The sequence below is a fragment of the Panthera leo genome, chromosome C1 (genome assembly GCF_018350215.1).
Source record: "Panthera leo isolate Ple1 chromosome C1, P.leo_Ple1_pat1.1, whole genome shotgun sequence".
Taxonomy (NCBI): domain Eukaryota; kingdom Metazoa; phylum Chordata; class Mammalia; order Carnivora; family Felidae; genus Panthera; species Panthera leo.
In genome coordinates, this window is record NC_056686.1 from 105,894,044 (window position 1) to 105,911,160 (window position 17,117).

General features: G+C 41.7%; 1 protein-coding gene across 3 annotated transcripts in view; it reads right to left on the bottom strand.

Annotated features, from left to right (window-relative positions):
• THEM4 (thioesterase superfamily member 4) overlaps window positions 1-17,117 on the bottom strand; it is a 35,614-nt gene that overhangs the window by 13,951 nt on the left and 4,546 nt on the right. For all 3 annotated transcript variants that reach the window (XR_006206723.1, XR_006206722.1, XM_042954015.1), the window contains exons 2-5: window positions 13,413-13,596; window positions 6,826-6,982; window positions 6,117-6,227; window positions 116-240 (exon numbers count right to left, since the gene is read on the bottom strand). Coding sequence is in view for 1 of the 3 variants with exons in the window: in XM_042954015.1 (XP_042809949.1) it covers window positions 116-240; window positions 6,117-6,227; window positions 6,826-6,982; window positions 13,413-13,596 (577 nt within the window). In the remaining 2 variants the exon portion in view is untranslated. The remainder of the gene's footprint in view (window positions 1-115; window positions 241-6,116; window positions 6,228-6,825; window positions 6,983-13,412; window positions 13,597-17,117) is intronic.

A 17,117-nucleotide genomic window follows, 5' to 3' on the forward strand; every position in this document is an offset into this window, starting at 1 on the left:
TAAAACCAAAGCAAAGCAAAAATAAAAACAGCCTCCAAAACCTCAAACACAAAACCCAAAATAGTCCAAACCAAACTGAACCAAACCCAAAAAAGAGATAATGATAGCTTCTTACTTGTTGCCTCTGAGTACACGGTCTTCTCATCCACACTTCGGATATTACAAGAAAGAAACAATTTCCTTCCTTCAACTTTATCAACTTGACTATTTATCACAACAACAGAACCGAGGGGGATAGGCCTGCAGAAGAAAAAACGGAGACAAAATTAGTTTTTATCAGATTTATGTAACACTGAGATGACCAAGTGCTTGTGAAGGGTGGCAGTCTGTAATAACTGGTATCATGTGCGACCAACCACGTCAGATAAAACACCCCTTTACCTGAGATGACCCCAGCAGCTATCCACAGCCCCTCCCTCCTGAGTGTCACTGACTTCAGGTGGCGACTGGGCACCTGGGTCTAAGCTGTTCTCGAGGTTAGATTCAGAGAGGCCACCAGGGATTCAGGCTGTCCCTTCTGAAGACCCAGAGCAAAGTCTGAAGGGAGCTGAAATCCTTTAAAGAAGTGAAAGTGGGACCATGGGATGGTCCCATCAGCTTCTCTCATTTTCTGTAATAAAACATTTTCACCCAATTCCCTTTAGAGTGACTATCACTGGAAAGACATCCAATAAAAAATTGCCAGTAACAGCCTAATGTACTAAGCCAGCGCTGTACAAGAGAACTTTCTGTGGTGATAGACGTGTTCCACCTCTGAGCTGTTAATAGAGCAGCCACAGCTACTGCGATGAACCATGTTCATCATTTCCAATAGCCAAGTGGTGGAAAAAAACCAAATATCCACTAGTGGATGAATGGATAAACAAAATGTGGCATATATATACAATGGAATATTATTTAGCCTTAAAAAAGAAAAAAATCTGGGGGCGCCTGGGTGGCTCAGTCAGTTAAGCGGCCGACTTCGGCTCAGGTCACGATCTCGCAGTCCGTGAGTTCGAGCCCCGTGTCAGGCTCTGTGCTGACAGCTCAGAGCCTGGAGCCTGCTTCAGATTCTGTGTCTCCCTCTCTCTCTGCCCCTCCCCTGTTCATGCTGTCTCTCTCTGTCTCAAAAATAAATAAATGTTAAAAAAAAAAAAAATTAAAAAAAAAAAAAGAAAAAAAGAAAAAAAATCTGTCACATGCTACAACGTGGACGAACCCTGAGGACATTTTGCTAAGTGAAACAAGCCAGTCATAAGAAGAGAAATACTGTATGATTCCACTTACATGAAGTAACTAAAGTAGTCAAATTTATAGAAACAGAATGGTGGTTGCCAGGGGGTGTGGGGATGGGAAAATAGGGAGTTACTATTTAATGGGTATAGAGTCTCAGTTTTGTAAGACGGAAAAGTTCTTAAGATTTGTTTCACAACAATATGAATATACTTCACACTACTCAAAAATGTATTTTTTTTAATTTTATTTTTAAATTTTATTTTTTTAAAATGTTTTATTTTTGAGAGAGAGAGAGAGGGAGAAAGAGAGAGAGAGGGAGAAAGAGAGAGAGAGAAACAGAGCATGAGCTGGAGAGCAGCAGAAAGAGAGGGAGACACAGAATCCTAAGTAGGCTCCAGGCTGATTTGTCAGCACAGAGCCCGATGTGGGGCTCGAACCCACAAACCACGAGATCATGACCTGAGCCGAAGTCGGACGCTTAACTGACTGAGCCACCCAGGCACCCCTCAAAAAAGTATTTTAAAAATGTAAGGCACAAAACCTGTTCAATCTAAAATACCACTATGAACTCCTATCCTTTATTAAACATTAAATACTTTCCAGCTGTGACACAGAAATGGCCCAGCAGCAAGGTTATCCTGCCCACCATGAGAACACATCTAATATTTTCCTAGTCTTTAGCACTATTCTCCATTAAAAAGAAATCAGGAATCTTTGTAGAGCAGCTATTCCATGTCTTGACACAGACATGCCTTGTTGTTACAAAAGTAATGATAGTAACAACGTTAAAAATAAGAAGCAGCCAACATTTACTATTTGTTATATCACCAGATACTGTCCTAGGTGCTTTACATGAATTAGTTGATGGCTCATAATGACCCTATATAGTATATTATCAACCTCTAAGTCACCTGTCCAAGGTCACACAGCTAGTAAGTGGCAAAATGGGCATTTGAACCTGCTCCAAAGTCTGTCCTCTTAACCAGTACATTATATGGTCTCTCTGGAGACAAAAGTACTTAAAAATATATCTGGATAGAAATGAATGGACAGGAGTCCGTCTAAAGAGACTCCTAACAGGCCAAATGCAATTTAAGCACAGAAAAGAGGGTGATAATTATAACTAACTATGTTATGGAAAGCCAGGAGTCCCTAATGATTCTCAAAAGAGGGAAAAGTTAATGAAAGAATTATAAAACTATAGCTATAATTCAAAAATAAGGATGGTTATGAGAGGATAAGTTTAACTTTTTAAGCATACAGAGAACAGTGCTGACAAGTGTTTCTTTTACACAGTATATGTCTGTCTCACATGTATTTTACTCTATGAAAGGACATTGCAGACACAGAGTAAGGGGTGTATATAGGTCAGGTTTGGAGAGGCTGCATTCAAAGAATTATGTTTACACACTCACGGCATAAACAATCTGGTAGTTTTTCTGAGCTGTACGGGAAGATCTATAAAGGATTCGTACATTCAACAAGTGCCTTAGTTGAAGGTACTTACAAATCTGCATGAACTGAGGGCAGGCGAAGACTTGGACAGCCCTCATCATGCCCATCAGAGCTACTACGTCTTATGTTCCCTCAAAGTGTGTGACATGCAGGTAAGCTGACATGCGAAAACATCTATATACGTTCGGTAGATTTACATTCAGGGACAAATGCCATTTCAGACAATCTCCGTAAGAACCCTCACTAACCCTTTCCCCTACAGTCAGAGAACTGTCAGGAAGCCAAACAATTGAAGAAAATGCAGGAATTGTACCCTTAACAGAAAAGGACTGATGACAGAAAATAACCAGCTAGAAGGAAGGCAAATGTCTTGCCCAGCTGGAAGAAAACTCATGTCCTTGTCTCCTGGGAGATGGAGCCTGCCAATTAAATGAGATGCACTTAATTGTAGGTAAGCCATAAACCAAAGCAGAAAAAAATACAATGAAGATACAATGGACTTGGATACCAAAAAGGAGAAGTAGTAGGTTACAAGAAAAAGTGTAGGTCCGCAAAGTCCTCTGACATGGTAAGGAAATCTTGACGCCAACAGGGGCTTGGCTTCATGAACTCAGGCATGTACACCGATTGCCTTCAAAGGAAAAATCCTGACCCACCAAGAATGTCCAGGATGACTGCCCAGAACCTACAAGTTCAGTTAACTGAAATGGTTCTGCCAGCGTCTGACACCATTACTGGATGCCTAATGAGCTTAATAAGTATACTAACCTGAGGGAAATAGAAATGTTGACATCCTAAAGAAATTAATTAAGCTCACAATGAAAAATTTTGAATAAGTATAGGTGAAATAATAAGTTTTATGATCACTGAGATAATTGTGTTCATGGCAAAAAACCCACATTAAGGGAAAACCCCAATACCGGGCTTGTTATTTTATTTACTGAGGTATTTAGTAAAATTTGATTGTCCCTCCCTCCCTTCCTTCCTTCCTTCCTTCCTTCCTTCCTTCCGAGGGTGGGAGAGGAGAAGAGAGGGAGAGAGAGAGAATCCCAAGCAGGCTCCCTGCTGTCAGCAGAGCCCGACGTGGAGCTCGAACTCACAAATCCTGAGATCATGACTGAGCTGAGATCAAGAGTCAGATGCTTAACCAACTGAGCCACCCAGGTCCCCCTGATTATTTTATTATTATTTTTTTAATGTTTATTTATTTTTGAGAGATAGTGTGTATGTGCGAGCGGGGGAAGGGCAGAGAGAGAGAGAGAGAGGGAGACAGGATCCAAAGCGGGCTCCATGATGACAGCAGAGAGCCCAATGTGGGGCTCAAACTCAAAGAGCCGCAAGATCATGACCTCAGCCAAAGTTGGACACTTAACCGACCGAGCCATCCAGGTGCCCCCCCAAATTTTGTTTATTTATTTATTTTGAGAGAGAGAGAGAGTGAGCAAGCAGGGGAGGAAGGGGCAGAGAGGGAAAAAGAATCCCAAGCAGGCTCTGAGCTGTCAGCATGGACATTCAATCCACTGAGCCACCCAGGCGCCCCACTACTGACTTTAAATGGAAGTGTTGTGTGGAACGTCCAGGGAGTCTCCTAAAAAAGGAGATGGCTCTTCTGCCCTCCCTCAATCCTGCTGTCAGGAAATGTGATGACTCTTGGTGCCACTCTGTAATGTGAAAAGGTGAGCTGGAAGGAGCCTGCGTCTCTGGGAACCAGGGAGATGGCCATACCAGCCCAGAAAGCCTTCCTCTGGACTCCTTTATATGATACATTTCTACCTTGTTTAAGTCATTTTTATTTTGAAGTTACTATTATGGCAGCTGAGGAGGGAGAAATTAAAGCAGCTGGCCTCCAATTCTTTCACATATGTGTATGTGTGTGCACATGCAGGCCTGTGTATGTGTATGTGTATGTGTATGTGTGAGATGGGGAGCAGACAGAAACCCTCCAGGGAAAAGGCGATAAATGACATTGTCTAGTTTTTTCAACTGGGCCTCCAGGAAACTGGCAAACTATAGCCCCACTGGCCAGCTGCCTGTTTTTGTAAATAAAGGGTTTTCTTTTTTTTAATTTTTAAAAAAATGTTTTAGAGAGAGGGAGAGAGCGAGAGAGAGATCGCACACATTTTATTTTTTTAGATGTTTATTTATTTTGAGAGAGCATGCTTATTGAGAGAGACAGAGACAGAGACAGAGAGAGAGAGAGAGAGAGAGAGACAGAGAGAGAGAGAGAGAGACAGAGAGAGAGAGAGAGACAGAGAGACAGAGAGAGAGACAGAGAGACAGAGAGAATCCCAAGTAGGCTCCTGCTGTCAGCACAGAGACTGATGCAGGGCTCGATCTTACAAACTGTGAGATCATGACCTGAACTGAGATCAAGAATCAGACGCCTAACCGACTGAGCCACCCAGGCGCCCCTGTAAATAGTTTTACTGGAACACAGCTATATTCATTTATGTATTTATGTATTGTCTATGGCTGTTTTTGTTTTGCAATGGCACAGTTGAGAAGTTATGTTAGAGACAGTACGGACTGCAAAACAAAATATTTACAGAAAAACTTTTGCTGCCCCAGAAATTAAGTGAAAAAAGCACCTAGGAGGAAGTGCCCTTGTCTGTAGAATGCCTCACTAAGGATTACTTATATTAAATAAATCCATAGTCTACAAGGCATGGCTTCCGGATGATGGCCACACAAACCAGACAACCCTCTGGGGTAGAAAACGGAGATGTTCTGTATCTTAAATGCCCCCCACTGTGCAAAGCAATAACCCATAAAACCTCATTTGGAGACCTCATCTACTGAATTGTTCTTAAACTCTGTTTTGCCTTGTTGCTCTTTCGCTCTTCCTATGCAAGTTTCCACACTGTTTTGTTAACTGTAGATGTGTCGCTGTAGGAACAAAGAATTAAGGAAGACCATGCTGGGCTTTATTTCTGATGGATACCAAACTCATCCTGTTGCCTGCCCTTTTATTTCTGTGTGAAGTTATACAGCTTGGATGTTCTGTTAGGCAGTGGATCCTGGTGCTCCACTCAGATCCCCTTCGATCCTTTTCTCACCTTTGTTTTTGTTGTTTGGTTATTTTTGCCTAGAAACTGCTTTGCTCAAACACAGAAAGCCCGAAGTGCTTGGAATTTTGGTCCCCAGGACAGCCCTCATCGTAGGACTGATGTGTGACAGAGTTCCCTCGAGGTAGGAACAATTCAGAGGCACACAGTTCACTCCAGAGCCCCTTGGATGATCAGGCTGAAGCTGCCCTTTGCAGGACTTTGACGACAGCCCAGCCTGGTTCGCTTCTTCCTTTACCCTGTTTGTTCTGTTCCTCCCACTCCTGTGCTAGTCTCCCCTGGGACCACTTTTATCATTGCACACAAATCTTTGTCTCAGGGTCTGCCACTGGGGAGCCTGACCCATGACATCTAAAAAGCAGAGAATATGCAGGAATTTACCTTTTAAAACTGATGTTGAGGCTGGCAGTCATGGCAACTCCTATGGCTACTACAGCACACGTACCAAGAGTAGCATCAATCATGGTTGCAATGGCACCTCCGTGAAGGAATCTAGTTACAACAGAGAAAGAGAAAGTTCTCAAAAGGTCTAAAAACAGAGCCTCTCAGGAGAAATTATCCAAGAACATCTCCATATAATTTACTTATGAAAGGTTCACTTCGTCCATGTTCAATGAACTGAATGTCAAATAATATCCATGTCCCCAGCATTTTTGGTCATAACATAATAGCATAGTATTGGTAATACACCAGAACTTAATGGTAATCAGAGCACAATCAAGCAGAAAGCTAAATTATAATGTAAGAAATTTATGTTTTTATTTAACTGCACACATCACTGTTTAACAATGTAAGAAAGGTAGATAAACAGAAACAAAGAAAAATAAAAAATTGAAGGCCTATAATCCCACCATCTAGTGACAAACTGCTGTTAACATGTTAACGATACTCTCAAATTATACTCTATTGTTCTGTCCCATGAGTTTGTGATTTAATAATTATAAACACCTTTCCATGTCAATAAATATGTATCTACATTGCCACTATAATGTCTTTAGTGTAGTCTATGGATATATGTGGATACTATAAGTTAATAATCTTTCAGATCGAGACTTCTACTGATCTATGGGATGTTATCTGTCATTCTTACCCAGGTACTCCTTGCAGGTAGGGACCTCCTTGAAATATGCAAACTGTCCTGTCTTCAACACAATTATGGAACATTGCATATTCAAAGCCCAGGCCTTCCTCAAGGCTTCTGGGAAAGAGCTGGGCCTGTGACAGTTTTTCTTTCATTAGCTTTGCGTCTGTAGGGAAACGAAGTGGATGGGCATATGAGAAACAGGTATAAGGAAGATGCCATGGCAGAGCTAAGCACCTGTACCTTGCAAGAACCACAGGTTAATGGAGGACTGATTACAATGTCAACCGGGTACAAAATTATAAGGAAATGGGAGTGTCCCATAGAAACAGAATATAGGATCTTTGCCCATGTGGAATTAACAGTCTAACTGGGGACACAGTAAACATAAATGAAATCAAAACCAAACACTTACACATGGCAATCAGGAAAAACAGTATATAAATGCTGAGGGTATACTAAATGAAACAGTAAATAAGATATAGACAAAAAGTCTTCCTAGAATAAGTATGGCTTAAATGGGATTTAAAGAAAATGAATAGTGTAACAGTAGGGAGGTTTTCCTTGCAGATGGGAGTTCATCTTCAGTAAAGGAAAGTTACCATACTGAATCAAACTCAGATCCAGTTCAGCCCAATATTCTGTGTGACTAGGACTCTAAGCCCCAAAATTCAGGGTTAGAACCTTTAAAGTTCATGAAATCAAATTTGTGAGTTGTAATCAGACTTAGAGAAAACAAGCAGGGGAGGGGCAGAGAGAATCCCAAGCAGGCTCTGACACGGGGCTTGAACCCACGAACTGTGAGATCATGACCTGAGCTGAAATCAAGAGCCAGACACTTAACAGACTGAGCCACCCAGGTGCCCCTGAAAGCTGTTCTAAAGGTAGGGTGTGTTTATCCTTACACATCTATGTTAAGATTTAATTCCCCCAACTCTTAGCTTTCTTTCTTGGTTCATCATGATTTGCCACACATAACACTAAGTTTCTTTTATTGTTACTGAATTTACATTTACCAACTTGGAAAAAGATAGGAGATGTGAACATCTAGGAGAAGTGGGGAGAATGGCTTTTATTTAGGCCATGAACATCCCAGGGGCGGGGAAGGTGCCTGGTCTTCTAGACTCTGTACACTCAATAAGAGGCATACACTGCATATGCGCACACTCTATGCACTCTAGGGATTCCTGAGAAAATTAAGGGAGAAAGAGTTACAAGTGAGGACCAGTATCACAGGAGATGGGAGAATTTAGTTTTGGCCTTGAACTTGTTCCTTCCTCCACACTTTAGCCATACAGTGAGGAGATAAACCTCAATGACCTCCGAGATCCTTCCAGCTCTGACATTCTGGAACTTCCAGATAAGCACCAAAACTTTCTAATTTTTTACACAGGCATTCAAAATTCCTGATCTAGATTACTAAACCTTGAGGTTATCTCATAAAAAATGAGAAAAATAAAGGTGGTGAAATAAGTTTGTTAGAAATGCAGACTCTTAGACTCTACTCCTGAACTACTGAAGCAGTCTGCATTTTAACAAGACTCTCAGGTGCATCACATTCATGTTCAAATCTGAGGCACTGGCCGTTTACAACATGGTACAACAATGATGACAGCAGAGGAGTGGCATCGGGATCTCAGCTGTCAGCACAGAGGCTGCTTCAGATCCTCTGTCTCCCTCTCTCTGCCGTTCCTCCACTAATGCTCTAAAAAATGAATAAACATTCATAAAAAAAAAAACAAAACAAAAAAAAGAAAAAAATACCAAAACATTAATTGCTAATAAGTCCAAGTTTACCTACTTGTGGCCTCTTATTACAGAGTTAGCCAAACATATTGGAGTCTGTTAGTAAACATGTCCTGTGCCACACTGAAAAACTGCACTATGAGGAAGCATATGCTTATAGAAATCATAAAATGTATTCATAAATTTGCCAATCTACACCATGCTGGCATCACACAGTTCACAATTGCTTACTTCTTCATTTTCACTAGAAATTAAGGTTTTAATAGGTTGAGAATTCTAACATAGGGGCGCCTACGGTGACTCAGTCAGTTAAGTGTCTGACTTTGGCTCAGGTCATGATCTCATGGTTCGTGAATTCAAGCCCCATGTTGGGCTCTGTGCTGACAGCTCAGAGCCTGGAGCCTGCTTTGGATTCTGTTTCCTTCTCTCTCTGCCCTTCCCCCTCTCACACTCTGTCTCTGTCTCTCTCAAAATAAATAAACATTAAAAAAAAATTTTTTTTTAATTTTAATGTCCTTAAAAATACTAGAAATAATAAGGGAAATAACTGTATGCAAAGAAAGTAGGATGTATTTTTGGTAAGAAAAGGTTATGATGTATGGAGATGGGTTTTTGTTAAGGAAACAAAAGAATAATTTTGTCCGCAAGCAGAGTAACTAGTTCTTTCAGAATGATAAGAGGAGAATAAAGGGCAAACTAAGATAAAGTTGGAGAGGAGAGAGGAAGAATCTTACCTGTGTGATCAAGGTGGCTAACACTGAATGAATTTTTATAAAAGTTTTTTTAAATAAGTTTTACTTACTTACCTGCTTATTTATCTTTGGGAGAGAGAGAGACAGACAGAGAGCATGTGTGCACAGGTGGGAGAGGAGCAGGGGAGGGGTCAGGGAGGGGAGGGTCTGAAGTGGCTCTGCAAAGGGTAGCAGAGAGCCTGATGTGAGGCTTTAACTCACGAACCGAACTGTGAGGTCATGACCTGAGCTGAAGGCAGATGCTTAACCGACTGAGCTACCTGGGCGCCCCTAATATAAGTTTTAATAGAATATCAGTACAAAATTAAAATTTAACAATCTTTCACCTGTTAAAAGGACGTTTTTAAAATTTTTTTGAAGGTTTATTTATTTTTGAGAGAGAGAGAGAGACAGAGCATGAGTTGGGGAGGGTCAGAGACAGAGGGAGACAGAATCTGAAGCAGGCTCCAGGCTCTGAGCTGTCAGCACAGAGCCTGACTCTGGCCCAAACCCATGAGCCAAGCAGTAAGTTCATGTCCTGAGCCGAAGCCAGATGCTCAACTGAATGAGCCACTCAGGTGCCTCATTCCACTCTTGATAAGACATTGTGAAAAGTTTTTCTTTACTTTTTTTTTTTAAATTTTTTTTTCAACGTTTTTTATTTATTTTTGGGACAGAGAGAGACAGAGCATGAACGGGGGAGGGGCAGAGAGAGAGGGAGACACAGAATCGGAAACAGGCTCCAGGCTCCGAGCCATCAGCCCAGAGCCTGACTCGGGGCTCGAACTCAAGGACCGCGAGATCGTGACCTGGTTGAAGTCGGACGCTTAACCGACTGCGCCACCCAGGCGCCCCATGTTTTTCTTTACTTTTAAGTAATCTGCCCAGAAAGTAAAAATTTTTTATCTTACCAAAATAATTTCCTGTGTTTTGTGTTGTCTTTTTCAGGTCTTTGATCACTTAAGATATGGAGTCTTCTTCTCTATTAAAAGATCTAAGTTTTTGTTTTGTTTTTACAACTATGTACTTTTCTGGTTTGCCTTTGATAACTTTTAATCATCACTCTGGCTAAATGAATAAGTATTGTTCCACATTGATCTATTTGATAAGATACTCTAAAACTTTTGATATTTGACCAAACCAAACCAAAGTTCAAATCAAGTCTTTGAACTCAGACGAACTCTGGGATTTCCCAGCAGGTCCCCAGAACACCTTCTAAAGAAGAGATGTTGAACTATTTCAAGTGTATGAAATTTCTAATAATCTGGTATGTCCTGGCATAATGTTATCAGTCATAATTCTAGTTATCTTAAAATCTATGTCACAGAAATAACCACATTTCCTTGTCATTTGCATTAGAACGAACTCTCATTAGATCTTTAACCATGGCTATTTTTTAGTCTTTTCGTCATTTACAGACAGTTGTTTTATTCTGATGATTTTGTAAAAGTGCTTTGTCTTCTAAGAGATTCAAGAAAAAGACTCTGACAAGTACAGGTTTCTGATAACTTTAAGATCACACCACTGAACTGGGTAAGAATTTCCAGAACTCTAGTGGAAAATTCATTTCATAAAGCTGTCAAGATCAAGCAAAACAAGAATTAATTACATGGGACTGAATGAGTTGATAAAGATATATAGAATTGAAATATTTATCTTTCTCCTATCTGATCCCACCAGAATTTGGAAACTCTTATTGAGTGTTCTTATTTTCACAGTAATCTATTTATTTGGAGATAATCTGTTCCTTATAATAGAAACAGATAAGACCAAACAGCTTCAAGGATTAAGGCTGAATTTATGGAGTCAATAAAACCTCCTTCAGAAAACTGCCTGGTATTTTGCTTACTGGGTTCCTAGCATTACAGGTGGGCAAAGATGGTTGCTTCCTGGCAGCCTGAGGAACTGCAGAATATTTGGGGGACCCTGAAAGAAGAAGAATCCACTCAAAATCATACATATTATAGGCAAAGACAGTGAGTGGCTTTTAAAAGTCCGATCTGGGATTCCTTATTAAAAGTAAACACTCCAAAAAAACCTATGTGGCCAATCACAATTCTTACAGCACCTGTGTAAATAATCAGGTCATATTTAATGAGACTAGATTTATTTTGCAATCAAACTAGTCTTACTGTGATTATTTCTGATACAAATGGGTGACTGTAGGGGCGTTAAGTGTCCGACTTCAGCTCAGGTCATGGTCTCGTGGTTCATGGGTTCTGCCCCCGCCCCCCCCGTCGGGCTCTGTGCTGACAGCTCAGAGCCTGGAGCCTGCTTCGGATTCTGTGTCTCCCTCTCTCTCTGCCCCTCCCCAACTTGCACTCTGTCTTTTTCAAAAATAAATAAACTTTAAAACAAACAAACAAACAAAAACCAAATGGGTGACTGTAGAGAGAAAAAGTATATTTCCATATCGCACTTTTGCGGATATCAGGTCCCAGTGCTATTAACTGTCTTTGCGGTTCTGTTATCTATCTGCAAATTTACTTGGATTCTAAATTCTTCTAGTTTCCTCAAATATCCAATTCCGACCCTCCAAACTAATGTTTCTAATTTTCTCCCACCCTTCTGACTTGGAATCACTAAGAACAAAACTACTTTTCCTGAAGCCCTGCAAACTGAAGCTGAACTGCTTTGATAGAAACTTCACAGAAATCACAATGGCTCACCTGTGGATAGTGCTTTGCCTGTTGCAGTTTGGCTACTCAGAGGGTTCACACCTGATGACATCACCAGAGATAGTCAAACTGCAAACCAGGAAAATGAGACTGCTGAAGGACTTTCAACCACCTCAACCTTCCTAATTGATTAAGTTCTTTCCAGCTCATCTTTGAACTCAGGCAAAAAGCCCTCTGGGCAAAGTATCCCATGATGGGAACCAAAACTATCCCCTCAAGCAATAAGGACTGCCCTGAGGCAGCCAGAACCACCCCCCCCCCCCCAATCTGTGATTGACCCCAAGATAATGACATCTGACCTTTACTGCCCACAGGCATGTACCTGAAGGTTCAGAAGAGAAGCTGACCAACATAAAGCCATTTTGGGTTTTAGGTTGACTCTTAAAAGTTAGCAGGTCATAAAAAAAGTTATAGCCCATTGACAAGTACTTGAGACAGGCAGAGTGACCTTCCTCAAGAAGCTTAGCTGCCTTGATGTTAATTAATACTTTGCTAGAGGCAAAAGGCAACCTTAGCTTGACATTAGTCTGACCTCCAGGGTCCTGTAAAAGTTCCTTAGGAAATTTCCTTTCTCTCCGCTTCCCCCCTGTCCCCCAAGATATATGTTAGCAATCATCCTCCAAGCATATGACCCCCTGATATACATCTGAAGGGTCTCATGACAGAGTTTTTATTAGACAGTAATAAATGACCTTCTCCTAACAGCAGCTAGCCCCTCAAGGTCTTGGAAACCTTGCTTCCAAATTCCTTAGAGATTTCTTTTTTTTTTTTTTTTCAACGTTTTTTTTTTTATTTATTTTTGGGACAGAGAGAGACAGAGCATGAACGGGGGAGGGGCAGAGAGAGGGAGACACAGAATCGGAAACAGGCTCCAGGCTCTGAGCCATCAGCCCAGAGCCCGACGCGGGGCTCGAACTCACGGACCGCGAGATCGTGACCTGGCTGAAGTCGGACGCTTAACCGACTGCGCCACCCAGGCGCCCCCAAATTCCTTAGAGATTTACTGCTATCCCTAACCCCTTCCCAACTTGAAAGTATACAATCAGCCATTCCTCGAAACCCCAATGAAGCTCTTTCTGCCCATGGGTCCGGCCCTGTGCTTTAATAAAACCACCCTTTTTGGGGGCACCTGTGTGGCTCAATGAGTTAAGTGTCCAACTTTGGCTCAGGTCATGATCTCACTGGAGCCTGCTTTGGATTCTGTATCTCCCTCTGTCTCTCTGCCCCTCCTCAGCTTGTGCTCTCTGTCTCTCAAAAATAAACTTAAAAAAAAAAATAAATAAATAAATAAAACCACCCTTTTTGCACCAAAGATGCCTTAAGAATTCTTTCTTGACTGTTCACTCCTGAACCCCAACATTTTCACATCAGTAACCAGTGCCTTCTGTTCTGTTTTATACTGACACTTAAATATTCTTTATGAGAGAGTGGCTGTTCCTACCAGGAAAATAGATTTTGATGTCTTCAGTCTCTTGAGTAAATTTACTTTTATATGAAGGCAAATGTTTCCAAGAGCCGTCTTCACTTTTTTTCATGAACTGGTCAAAGAGAAGTCTCATGTCCTCGCTCCAACTGGGGTTGGGGAGAGAAAGGTCCATATGCATGACCTCAGAAGAAAATGACCTCTAAAAAAGAGAGAGGAGAAAATGAAGAACAATGGGAGGTGCCATAACATATTGTATTTTCTGAGATTGTAACTTGCTGCTTCTCCTCTTCCCAGAAAACTGTCATTTTAGAGTGAAATCATATTTCAAGTATCACCTGGCCCAACCTCCTTGAGAGAAGGTGACTGAGGGTGAATGATGTGCTCAATATCACCCAACTACCTACTAGCAGAGCAGCATTATTCCCAGGTCTGTGGATTCCTTTTTTAAAAAAACCTTAAGCACAAGTGAGCCAGGAACTGGAGATAAAGTGATGAAGGACACACATCCTCCATGTAAAAAGTGTCATCAGCAGGGTATGCGGGGAGCCAGAGCACAGGAAAAGCGTTTATCTCAGATGGGGGGGGGGGGGGGGGGGCGGGGCATGGTTCAGGGACTTGAATCTTGATTAGACAAGCAGAAATTAGTAAACTAGAAAGGGTATTGTAGGCAAGGGAAAACTGTATGCAAAATCAAGGAGGCATGACATAGTTTTGAGGGGCCTTAGGACAACCATATGAAGTAGGTACTAATTATTATCCTCATTTTACAGATGATGAAACTAAGGCCTAAAAGAAGCCTGGCTTTGTTTCAGTTCAAGGGGAGGAGCATGGCTACAGAAACGTGTGGGGAATAAGCTTAGAAATTTCCTGGACTTATACCAATGCGTTAACAAGGCATAAAGAAGTACAAAGCCAAAGGATGCTTGGGTAAATAAGACTAGGACCCCAAGAGAGACAGGGGAGTGCAAAGGCACCCAGACTAGGCCCCCAATACAAAGGTATATGAGGTAAGCAAGATTAGGCGTTCAGGGCAAAAATGTCCCCCAATTTAGTACTATAGCAGAAAGCTGCTTTCACAGGAGGAAAGGACCAAGCTAGGTAAACAGGTAAATTGGGCTATAGACTGCTATGCTGTAGGTGAAGCTGCCCAGAGCGGAGATGATTAACAAAAGAAAGGTGCCTCGTTAACTCTGAGGTCACTTGTCCTACCTGTCTCATCCCCTAAGGCTAGCTAATGCTGGAAGCCGAGTTATCCTAGCCTGATGGCAAGGCCCTTGCTGTGGATGGATTGGGACTGTAAGGCAGCCCACTGACAGTGAAGCTTCTTGTACTCCCGCTTTTAGGTAATTTGGCCTTAATAAAAGTACCTGGGGTATTGTCTGTGGGGGAATTGCCCTCGACAGGCCCCCTGGGAAAAGAACCATTAGAAAAGAAAAATAGGTTCTTCAAGGAAATTGTGCAGCCCCACATTTAGCCCTTGCTACTCCTTGTGAAGACTCCTCTACCTAAAGGAAGAATAGCCTCATACATTTGCCAGCATAGGGACATATGAATTTAAAAGCCCCACTCCAGCAACTAAGGAGTGTATCTACGGGCACAAGTTACTCTAACCCCTAGGCCCACTTGGCCCCCAGGAGGCATTTCAGATGCTGACTGAACCTAGTCGGTTAAAGTACAGAATGGTTCATTAGTTCCTAGGTACACTGTCCCTCTGAGAATGCATAAGGCGTGGGTTCCTAAGGCCCTTTTGGCCCCCTCCTGGCACCTTGGACCAAGGCGAACACTTTTGTTCCTCAAACCACAAAAGGTTCAGGGAAACAACTAAGGGGTCATGTCCCTGTAACTCTTCCACTTGAGGTGTTGAGAGATAGATGACCTTTCATGAAAACAGCAAAGCAAATGCTTTACAGATTATAGATAAATGTAGATACATAATGAAACTAATGTAAGACATTAATCTTAAAGGGCAGGAGGGAACATTATGAGAAAATAACCATGTTATTTCTTAAAGGTTGATTAGACATAGGAACATTTTTAGAATTAGGTAATGTTAGAAAAACATAGATGACGTATGCTACAAGGAAATCACTAGCAAATATAATGCTATGTTTGCCACAATAAATCAGCCAGTTCAACACACTGCTGTTGTTTGTGTCCATTATTTTTGTTTTTTTATTTTAGTTTTATTTTCACTTTTTCGCTGATGCCGTTCATCCTTCGGGAATCCCTGGACCTGCTAGAGCTGGACTCCGGCAAGCTAAGATAAACAGAGGTGGTGCCTCATGTCCACTGTAAACAACCTTCTGCCTGGTGTCAGGATTTTGTTTTGTATTAACCCAAACCCCTAACCCCGAATACCTTCAAGACCCCCTTTCCCTCACGTCCTCCAGTTAATGTTCAGTTTCATTGTTTCTTTGTGCACGTCCATCACCATGTTTGTAAGCCTTCTGATCCTAATAAAAATGGGGCAAGGACACTTATTCGGGGCTCTTGTCTTTTCCCGGACATTAGCCATCTCTCGCATTTTAATCCTGTGTCCCGCTCACTTGCTAGACAAGAGAGAACTTTAGCCTTAGAGTCTACGACAGAAACAGGCTTGGCTGTGAGAAACTTCCACACTAAGCTAGTTGGCCTGAACTGATCTGTATCTGCAGTACTCCAAAATGACAAGATGTGATCTGGTCATCATATGACAAATAGTGAGAAGGACCAAGACTGGATCTGAGACCCTGCGTGGAGGATTTTAGAGGTAACCCAAGTGAAAAATTATGACTGCATGAAGCAGAACTTGGTGGTCATTTTGATGAGAAAGGGAAGAGGAAAAACACAAGCACCCACCCCAGGTTTCTGAATTGTGCAACACAGTGAGTGACAGAACCAATTACCAAGAAAGAGATATAAAGAGGAGGAGGAGGTTGGGGGGACAGGTGCTTGGGTTCATAGTAACCACAGCTTCCACCCATGCTATTTCTCTGCAGCACTGAGCAACACTAACACTCCTGTGCCCAGGAAGCAAGTGGAATGGTGCAGAGGCCCTGGAAGGGGACAAAGTGTGACTTAACTAAGAGGAGCAGGACAAAGCAAAGGCACCAGAAAGGGAAATTGGTTCTTTTGACTTTGGCAGAAATCTTGGAACATTTAAGATCACAGAAGCTATCAGCTCTGTGGCATTAGACTTCCAGCCACCTATGTCAATTCAGATTGAATGGATCTACAACACTAGGACAACACCCTGAAACCAAAACAGCAAGGCTGTGCTATGACGGCAGAAGCAGCCCACCAGACTTCTGCTGACACCTCGCTGGCTCTCATCCTGGCTGGATGGGGACACTGTAGGTGGCCTGTCTCAAAAACTCTACAGAATTAAAAATGTCTTGGCTGAACAGAAAAAGCATCAACTTCACAGAGGAAATGTGAGCAGGATCAGACTGCTCCACTCCCTGGCCCAAAATGTGTACCCTTATTTTTTCCTTATGGCTTTGAATTCACTCATCTTTAGAACCCAGCTCAGAAAATTTGGGAAAGAAAAAACAATTTTAAAAAATCCACCCATTATCTATTATCTATCTTAAGAAAAACAATGTTAAAATTTTGATGTGTCTCTACCAACTTTTGTTAAATGTAATCTTTCTTAATAAACTTGTAATTTCAGTAAGAGATTTTTTTTTCTGCCTCACCACTTAAAAGTATTTAGTGCCCACTTTCTCATGTCCTTAATCT